The sequence below is a fragment of the Lasioglossum baleicum genome, chromosome 16 (assembly GCF_051020765.1).
Source record: "Lasioglossum baleicum chromosome 16, iyLasBale1, whole genome shotgun sequence".
NCBI classification, from domain to species: Eukaryota; Metazoa; Arthropoda; class Insecta; order Hymenoptera; family Halictidae; genus Lasioglossum; species Lasioglossum baleicum.
Genome location: NC_134944.1, coordinates 6,470,073 through 6,480,246, shown reverse-complemented (window position 1 = coordinate 6,480,246; position 10,174 = coordinate 6,470,073). Strand labels below are relative to the sequence as shown.

The following is a 10,174-nucleotide window of genomic DNA, read 5'->3' as shown; positions in this document are numbered from 1 at the left end:
TATTTCGAGACAGTGCTGATACCGGTTACATAAAAACCTCCTTTAGAAACCGAAGATCAACAGTTCAGAATTGTTAAAAGTGACTGCTATACCGCTAACGATTTCATATTAATAAACTAGTGAAACGTTTCGAGTAATATGATTTATTTGAACCGCACTGAACTGCTGATATTCGAGCTTCTAAAGGAAGTGATCAAGCTGGGTCGTTAGTAGACTACCGGTAGCGAAAGCGTGAAGAAAGAGCGACCAGCAAACTCGCCCCGTAACCGAGCGTCGAGAGACGGAGGGAGATATGCGAGAACCGTGCTCGTATTCGCGCGTGCGATTAATTAGTGGTGCAGGGAGTGCAGAAATTAAGAACAGACCAACAGAGTTCATGAATATACGTGAATCTTTTTCCTTCGTCGTGTTTTACACATTAGCATACGCTATAAATGCTTCCGTTGGCCCCGCTAACCCCATTCGTCACACTTCCGCGACGGTATACAAAGATTTCGCAACGGTCGATTTTTATCGAAGGCCATTTTATTACTAAAAAAAACGAAATCATCGTGGACACGTTACGCAACAACGCTCGTACAGTGTCGTTCTACTATTAATATTATTCGGACGGAGCTCGACAACGCTTCGCCTTTTTCCCTAACAGAATAAAGGGATTATGTACAACAGGGGCGAGACTCTGTCTGTCTGCCCGGATAAATATGTCGGAAAGTGTTATCTCGGTCTCTACGATTCGCATAAATATATATGATCTATGTACACAATGTACAGCTTAACCAAATGACGAATGTTCGAATACAATAATGTAATTACCTAAGTCTCTTATCGACTCGGGTTCAATACCATTTACTCCCTCTCTCGCATTCTCTCTTTCTCACTATCTCTCTCTCTCGCATTCTCTCTCTAGACTGCGGATTTCTAATTAAAATGAAAAGCGATAACAAGTTGTATCGAATGTTCTCGATATCCTAAAGTCTCCTGGTGCACAGTATTTTATCAGGTCAATTTCTGCGCGAGGAATACACACGAGAAAATCCGCAGTCTATCTCTCACTCTCGCTCCTCTCGCTTTCTTATGTACACGACGAGATCCTGGGCTCTCTGCTTAAGCGTAAATTCTCGCGAAACATTCACAAAATCCTTATCTCTGCTCCTCCTCGTGAGGGACATGTATTCCGAAGGACGATTACGAATTTGCCTAGAACCAGCGTTCTAGGAGGAGCAGAGATGAGGATTTTGTGAATGTTTCGCGAGAATTTACGCTTGTCGGAATACTTGTCCCTCACAGAGGTTCGCTTTTGTCCGAGGCTCGATTCCCCGGTTCAAACTGTGTTCACTATTTCGACAATCGATCCTGAGGGACCGTATCGATCGCGTCGGAATCGCCTGATCTATAATACTTGTGCTGTCGTTTCTAATGTCCGGTTTCGTGATGGTCATCGATTGGTCGCTCGTCGAGCGGCCCATGGAAACGGGATAAACTCGAAACGATCGAGTCGTAGAATAGTATAGTCAACTAGGATAGGATCCTACACCTTCACTCTCTTCTTTCATTGGACGATCACGTCGTCGTCATCGCTGATGTCCAAATCCGAATCCGATTCCGAATCCGATTCCGAATCCGATTCCGGAAGCGGCTCCGGGGTTGCACCCGCTCTCACCAACTCGCTGGCGATCTGAGGGTCCTTGTACACGGCTATTTGGTAGGGAGTGATGCCTCCATAGCTCCGGGCGTCTAAGCAAGGCCTGCATTCTTTCAGCAGGAACGTGACTACTGATCGACAGCCACCCTCCACTGCCAAATGAAGTGCAGTATATCCCGACAATCCTTCCCTGGCTTCCAGATCCGCTCCGAGACAAACCAGAAGCCGTACTAATTCCACATGGCCCGAGTTTACTGCTACGTGCAGGCACATATCACCTGGAACCAGAAGAATCAGGATGATTAGGTATATTAGTAAGTTCTGCTAGAAGGAAGTTCGAGAAATTAGAAAATTATGTGCAGAAGTGGTAGTGCTCTGCAACTCGGTTGCAAGGGGTGGAATCATCAATTTCTGTGCAGCACGATTGTCGAATAAGCTTCCGGTAGATATGTTAAGAATTTAATATAAGTTAATTAACAGCGATACGAATTCCTAACACTGCGATAGCCCTAAGTCTGGCGAACATTCTCAACCGGTTGCTAACGGGGCGCCGCCGTCGGAATTAGAAGGCTGCCGGTCGCATTGTGACCGCTCGTCGCGTATTTAGCCACGGATTTCTATTTCTTAATCGAAGAACGAGCCTAACCGAGAGGGGCCACGGGCGGCCGCGTACTTCAGAATGATGCGACCGAGTTACATGCTTCTAGAAAGATATACATAGAACTAGGAAGCCGCGGTGAATCATTGTCGTCGGAGGTTTGGCCGTCGTCCCACGGTCCAAACTAGGTTCGTACCGATCAAAGGCGACCCGCCTAAAATTAAACCACCCCTTGTTACCATCGGTGCGCGACCATCTCTCTCGCTGGTACCATCGACGGAATTCGATTGCCGATCTCTACCGTGAACTATCACGATTGACTTTTCAACTGAAATATTTACACGCTGTTCCCACTACGCCACGTGGTAACAGAAGATCATCGCCGACACGCGCCGCTGTTGGCTTCCCATTAGCATTTCGCGCGGAATTTCCTGGTGCGCCATTTATCGCCGATTTGCAATTGAAATCCGGCGAGCGGTGAACGACATCGCGGACGATCCTCCTCCTTCCGTTCAGTCTAATGAAATTCGGAATTCGAAAGCAGGAAAGAAGAAGGTCGAGCATTGTGGTCGTGTTCCACTGCGCCGCACTTGGTCCCTCCCCACTCTTCGCTCAGAATTTCAAATAAAGTAATTTTTGTCTCATCTTTCCGATTAAAACGAGTCGAAACGCGACGCAAATCAGACTACTTCTATATTCAACGCAAAAAGCACAATGTTGGGCATGGGTTTGATGTGCGTCGTGTTTGGGCTGGTTCTAATCGGAAGAGCCTCGGCAATCCATTAGTACCACTTTCGAAAAGATAAGACTAACATGATTCGCATTTATTTTTTACGGCACCCATTTATATTCGACCGTGGATTGCTGTAACTTCACTTCCGCGTCTCGACCTTTGCAAATTCGACGTGTATATATTCAGTGCTGGCTGTTCGCACGCGGGGGTGAAAGCGGGCCGAGCCCACCGTGTCCCGCGCCAATGTGGGGTTTCCCGAGTCGAATCGAGAGCCGAGAATACCGCGACACACGCAAATAGTCCCGCAGGTATTTTTAGATATCAAAAACATCTGCCGGCCGTCTCACCCGGCGCGTGATGTAACGCGCACGCACGAAACCGACCCGCTCGAATTCCGTCGGGTATTCTCACCCTTGGACTATCATCTTTTGTTCGCACGGTCGTGCACAGACAACCTTGACTCGGTCGTATCGATCGGCGAAATCTTGTAGGAATCTGGGAAAACCACGGCCCTGAATTAGAACGCCACCCTCGAGACAAATCGATCTCCACCCCCATTCAACCAGCTCTACGAGTGAATGCTGTTTACGTTAACACGGTCGAACGTGGAGGGTACGTCACGGGTACCTACGTACGCGCCACGCGAAACTGTCACGAACACACCCCTTCGGGATTTGCCCCATCGATTTCTCGCGGGGGCGGTTTGTTTGGAACGTTTGCAAATGATTTACCTTCGAATTTTTCGAGCGGAGACCATTTTTTAACGTTTCTAAAATTTTAACACTAGGATTACTGTCCAGAAATATTTTCTGCAGGCACTTTTCATTTATTTACTCAACGTGTTAGCGTAAAAGTGCTATGAAATGTGAACTAATTCAATTATTATTATAAAGGAATACACATATCAGTCTCGTTTAGTGTGTATTCTTCCAATTTTTGCTTTAGTTCAATGAAAATATTCTAGGCCCAAAAACGTCCTGAACTTCGAACAGCTTGGATTTTCGAGCTTGTCTAGCAAAATCTATAGATCTAGTGATGGACTCCCGGCGGACAGCGCCCGACAAACGAAAAATCATTTCAAACAAACCGACGAGAGCCCAATATTTCGTCATGGTCCAAAAGCAGCCGTTACGCCAGCTGCCTCCGGTTCGTGCATCCGCCCCGGAATGGAGTGTATGTGTCGGGGCATGACGTTACACGGGGAATCCCGGAACTTCGAAAAAGAACGGTCTCCATTCTGAGCTTTTCCTGCTTCGAAACGATCAAGCTCTCGACGGGTGTTCGAAACTGCCCCCGGGTAAACAAAGGCGAGAGGGTCGGAGAAATCACGAGCCGAAACACAATGAGCAAGGAAGTCTTCAGAGTAAGCTGTTCGTCGAATCGGTTTCCGACAAAACGTTGCTGTCGAAAGTAGAATCCTCGTCAAGAATGAAAGAAGTACGGAAAACCGATTGTGGCAGACCCTTTCAATAAAAAACACTTAGCGAATTGTTGTGAATGAAAGAACGAGGAAAGAAATAAGGAAGTCGATTGCCGTTAACGATTATGATGAACTATTGTAAATAAAATACGGGGAGAGGCCCGGTTAACAATCTGATAGAAAAATCGGTTGCCAATTAAAATGAACTGCCGCAATAAAAAATCACAGAGAAATCTCAACGCATTCCACGGAACTAATTGGCTAAGAGAATCTGCTGCCATCATCAATTTTGATGAACCATAGTGATCAACCCCGGAGGCTAAGCTAAAAAATTCGTTACTGGAATTAAAAATCGCAGAAAAATCTCTGCTCATTCCACGGAGCACGATTGCCCTGAAAAATCCGCTGCCATGTCGACTTCGTTGAACTATGGTGATCAAACCCCAGAGGAATAAAACTTGGCCAGAGGGAATTGCGCCGAAAAATCGACGCAGGCGTTTACGGTGAATCGTCCTACGGTTTAATGGGATTTCCGAGCGTGCGCGTATTCTGATACGTGGATCACGGTCTCTATCCACGATGAAATCACGGGAAACCCGCGCGTAATCGTGGTCACAGGATTGTTATGCCTCTGTTCGAACACGCGCTCCCTCGCGACGCTCTCCGAGGTTGACTGTTGCTTCATGCGGTAAAAGCTGTTAGGATTTCCCGAGGATTCTCTCTCTCTTATTGTCACGGTCGCTTGTTCGCTTCCTCATAAAACACACCATCGACATCGCACAATGCTACCTATTATGTCTGTTGTTCGACGTACAGGGTCAAGAGTTCGCCTCGCACGCGTCGTCGGTTCGTTTCTTTTTTTTCGCAACAGACGATATCTGCGAGACACGCTTTTTAAATCCCTATGAATAGCCGAGACGAATATGATTTACGTGGCACAAAGGAAACGGAACCGAGGACACAGGGGAACGTGAGCGTTGAATTGCTATTTTTAGGTCCCCAGAAGCTGGAGCTTGTTGTCCCTTGATCGTAGGGACACGGAAAATCGGAAGAATTTACAGATACTGTCGCAGTGCCTCCAATTTGTTCAAACGATCAGCCCTTAAGTGGACCTTCGAATTTTGACAACGCAAAACAAGAATTAAGTCTCCGTTCAAACCGCGGAGTCTGCCGATTAGTATTGAAGGAAACAATTCGTCCGGTTTCGAGCGGTTCACAAGAAAAATTCAGTTCCCGGGATTATTACGCAAGGATGTCCGTTGCATCATCCTTTTCGGACGTACATCATTGCTCAGAAGCGCATCAATCTGCTTATTCGTGGCCAATATAGTGAAATACTGCGAGCACGGGAAGTTCTTCGCGTCGGGAATCACGTTTTACATTCATTCACAGTAGTAAAATCGTCTACACATAAACTTTTCTCGTTATTGTCGCGTCAATACGTTATGAGCGCGATGTTGGGCAGTGGACGCTGCTTTCTATTGGCAGAGATCGTGCCACGTGGCCAGAGGGGCGGAGCTGTGGGGCCGCGTTGGGGTCGAGTCGCAGAGCGGAAATATTAGGTGTGCAATTAAGTTCGGTGCCTTTCCTTTTCGGGCCTGAAGGGAGAGAACGAGGGTCTGGTCCCGGAGGACCTTCCGCGGTCACGCCGAAGCCCATTCATTTAGGACTGAAAGGTCTTGCGGTCGTTTCGATGATTGGCCGAACAATTACTGCCGATTATTACCGGCAATTGACGATCAGTAATCCTGTAAGACGACTAAGCTCGGTCAGATTTTGGGCAAAGGACGAGGGACACTTTCCGTACTTTAGGGTCCGGCTAACGCGATTTGTCCCAGGGGACATTACAAGTCCATTGAAGAGGTGAAAATACGCACTGATGACTTTACAGCCAGGACAATGATGGCGAATACTTCTAAACGTAATCCTGTACACTGAATGTGGCTGAAAAGAGGCACCGAATTGATTTGCACACCCAAGGTATTAGTAGAAGCCGAGATAGAAGGGTCCAGGTACAAGGACTTACCATCGTAGTTCCGTTGCTCAAGATACTGCGGCAATGCAGGCACCTTGCCTCCAGGTAACAGGTAGTTCCTCTCGAGAGGCGTCAGAGAATCGGTGAGGGCCATGGCCGAGGCCAGATCTCCGGTTTTGCAGGCCAGATGAAGGGCCGTGTTTCCGCCACGGTTCCTCAGAGCAGGATTCGCACCTGCCAGGATCAGCCGTCGCACTATCCTCGGCTGCCTTGTCAACACAGCCAGGTACAGCGGAGACTGTCCATCGTCGTTCAGAATGTCCAGCAGACAGCAGTGCGGTGCCATCCGTATTATGATGAATGCAGCCTTCCAGAACCCCTGCAAGATCGCAAGGTGCAGCAGCCTGAAAAACACAAAGCGAACATCGTTCGTAAAATCCTGTTAACCTGCTCGGGCCGCTTCATTGTCCCTTTGCAGGTAGGAGAACGCCCTGAACAGATTTATAGCAGTTTTGGACACAGTGCAATATATATAGACTGCAATATACATTACAATAGACACAATGGACAATATAGACGACTGCGTTGTCTATAAATTCTAATGATGATATAAAGTATGTGTACTATCAATCAGCCTACGCTACAACGTCACCGCAGAAGTTTGCTCGTGGAAAAAATTGAAAGATTAACGGGTTAAATGTCGTTCGCTCGTTGATAAGGAAACGTAACCAGGTTCCGTATGTGTGTGATGACGCGCGAAGATAGTCCCTCGTGATCAACATGTTTTTTATGGAACCGCAAAAACAGTCATTACAGGTGACGATGATGCTCCCCGTGAAAATATGGGACAAAGAAATGATGAAAAGATTTGCTAGCTTGTTTGGGTACATTCGTATAATTGATGCGAGCATTGAGAAAGAAATGAGAGAGCCAGCAATCAAGTATTGAAAAGATTATAGAAAGTTCGTAGAAAGTTTATAGAAAGTGACTTTAGAAGACTTTGTTCTTGAATAAATGAATTAGAGCACCCCTATTGAAAGTCCAGCATCCTTCCTGACGCTCGCTAGTTTATGCGAAGCCTAATCCATGCAGGAAAACGTAGCTGTGCAAAATTATACAACGTAATAAAAATGTTCATTGAAATCGAACAGGGTGTTCGAGTACTCGCGCGACTCATCGTGTACGTATTAATGGTGTCGATTATGCGAATTCCTAATTTTATCGATAACGAAAAAACCGAGATCGAATTGGAATTTCTCTCGTAAGATACGTTCAACGAATTTGAAACGCGTCACCCGTTACGGTGACGACCGTTCATGAAATATGAGATTTCTCTTGGGACGGTACCGGGAAAATCGCGTTCGATGAACGTAAGTTTATTGAGTCATTGTTTCTCCGCGCTACGAAGAATCACGCCCATTCAACAACGGCTCACATGGTTATCGTGGATACGATCGATACGCGAGGACGCTCATTAAAACCAACGCTCTGAAAGCCTTGTATTACGGTAATGTTCCGGTACATGCAAACAGCTCCAGAACCAAAGAAAAGAACCAAATAAAATATTATTTTCAGCGGTAGTAGCCTTTGTAGATCCGAGATATATCAAAATTTGAGTAAATTCTATGGAAGGATATATTTTGGCATTTTTTGAAAATTTTCAGAAGCCATAAATGCCTAATGATCCGAGTCTAGGCATAAGTAAAAAAAGCAGCGTGTAACAAGACTGTGCATAAATGAAATAATATAGTCATTTAGAAACATTCATTTCTAATTATTCATTTATAAAATTGTTGGGAATTGTATCGTGTTTCTTGCAATTTTTTTCGCCACCAATGTACGTTGGGAAAGGGATCATAAAGAAACAAATTAAAGCGAACGTTCTCCTCCGAATACATGGACCGAGGCATTACTGTACTTCGCGAAAAGACCGAGTAAGAGATCTGAGATTTTGATGACGACAAATCTACGCGCCCATCGTAATAATTGCGGGAATGACACTCGTAATCATCATCGCAATGACGCATACCGCGCGAGAAACAAAAATTATATGAATGATTTCCCACCCGACGAATAATTAACGGGGAACTCATTATCGGACTCAATCGACTCTACGATAACATTATACATTCATTACTCGAATAGGAAGTTCCCGCCAAAAGTTCGAGCCGAGACAGGAATTTCCCGCCAATTTCAAACGAATCCGAGATTCGCTCGAAATATTTAAAATATATTTCACCTCGTTATTAAATTAGCAACACCTGAATCACCGCGAATTATATCCACCGATTTACTCGAGAAAGTATAAATACTCTCGGGTGACTCGGGTCACGTGGACGCGGAACACAAACAACATAGTATAGGCTGGATGACGAAGTCGCCGATGTAAACATGCCGTAGTGAAGTAGTGAAGACCATTATCAGGTACCCGAATATCATAAATTGTCGAATCGCTCACGCCTCCTATATTCTCCCGCCACTAGTAACAACCCGGTAATTAAAATGACAGGTACTCACGTGTCGCCATCATCGTCATCCTGGGTGTAGCAACGCTGCCAGTCGATCACCATGGGTTTGTGGATCTGTGGTGGGTGTTCGTTGATCCTAAACGCCTCGGTGTCTCGTTGCTCGAGTTTCTCTGCGGTGACTGGGGTCAGCTCGAATGTGGGTTCGGTTTGAACCCGGTCATCGGTGGCCAGAGGGTTCAGGGTGACTTGCTTGAGCGACAGCTGGCTGAGGCTCCCGCTGAGCCTGAAGTCGACGCCGCTGTCCACCATCATTGGTTCCGGTGCAACGGGTGCGGTTGCAGCATCCGTGACCTCCTGCTCGCAGATCTCCGTGCTGACCAGGAGATTACCGCTGGACAGGAACCCGGAATCCGTTCCTCCTTTCTCCTTGCCTTTATCCTTGCCTTGCTCTGCAACATTTCGATGGATCGGTGTTCCGCTCGGCGAGTTCCACATCGTTCGTGATCGCGTTTAAGGTTAGATCGATTCCCGAGATGCAACACTGTGTCGTTTGCTAATTCGTTTCGTGGGACCGACAAAAAAAAACAACCAGATTATACGCGCGCGCGATTACTGGTCCAGATTATATTGCGTGTTCTAGCGTGATGCGTTCGTGTTTTCGTTCGGTGTCGTTACGAACGTCGATACTCGTCGCGCTGTCTAAACGAACTGTGACTGTGACGAACCGTATGGCGTTCGCAGCGAAGCTATGGCCGCGCACGTACACTGGCGCCCCTGACGCTTCGTGATCGTACGCTCGTGCTACGAGAAACTTGCAGGGTAGGGGTGGGAAAACCCATCGTTCTCTGGCAGGGCCAACACACACACACGCACGCACACAGCCTGGACACGACTCTGCATTCTTTAGTAGATAATCGCGCTTTGGAAGAACAGAAACGCAACGGAAATTGAAAATCTTTCGGCAATTGAGTCGTTGGAAAAGTCACAGCGATAAGCGCTTTACGATGGAACCGGGGCCCGATAAGCTTTTCGGGAATTTTAAATAAATTACTTAAAAATTAATGTTTACCGAGAAATTGCAGGATGGCTGAATCACGTTATTTTAAACTAAATTAATTCAATGTTGTAGCGGACATGGTGCGTGGGAAAGAGGGATTTTCTGGACGCGGACGACCCAGCAGTTTCTACGCGACCACGCAGATTTCACCGTACTACTTATTTCTCTCGAAGCTTGATGTTCCATGTAGACACGGGCGGGCTCACCGGAAATTCCATTCGGATATCTCCGTTAATATTGGCGGTCTGTTGGCTCATTACGATACCAAGAAAATAGCGACG

At 46.5% G+C, this 10,174-nt stretch overlaps 1 protein-coding gene across 1 annotated transcript; it reads right to left on the bottom strand.

Annotated features, from left to right (window-relative positions):
- Window positions 1–373: 373 nt before the first annotated feature.
- On the bottom strand, window positions 374–9,846 carry LOC143216977 (NF-kappa-B inhibitor cactus-like). Its single transcript, XM_076440627.1, has 3 exons — window positions 8,886–9,846; window positions 6,420–6,772; window positions 374–1,920 (listed from the first exon to the last, which is right to left on the bottom strand). The coding sequence occupies exons 1-3, from the start codon at window positions 9,329–9,331 to the stop codon at window positions 1,550–1,552; spliced, it is 1,170 nt and encodes a 389-aa protein (XP_076296742.1). The 5' UTR covers window positions 9,332–9,846; the 3' UTR covers window positions 374–1,549.
- Between the last annotated feature and the right edge of the window lie 328 nt (window positions 9,847–10,174).

What these genes read in the sequence shown, in the direction of transcription:
- LOC143216977 (XM_076440627.1), bottom strand. Translation starts at nt 9,331, where the DNA reads ATGTGGAACTCGCCGAGCGGAACACCGATCCATCGAAATGTTGCAGAG. An exon ending in GATGACGATGATGGCGACAC is followed by an intron (nt 6,773 to 8,885) that starts GTGAGTACCTGT and finishes TGTGTTTTTCAG; the next exon opens with GCTGCTGCACCTTGCGATCT. An exon ending in TGAGCAACGGAACTACGATG is followed by an intron (nt 1,921 to 6,419) that starts GTAAGTCCTTGT and finishes TTCTGGTTCCAG; the next exon opens with GTGATATGTGCCTGCACGTA.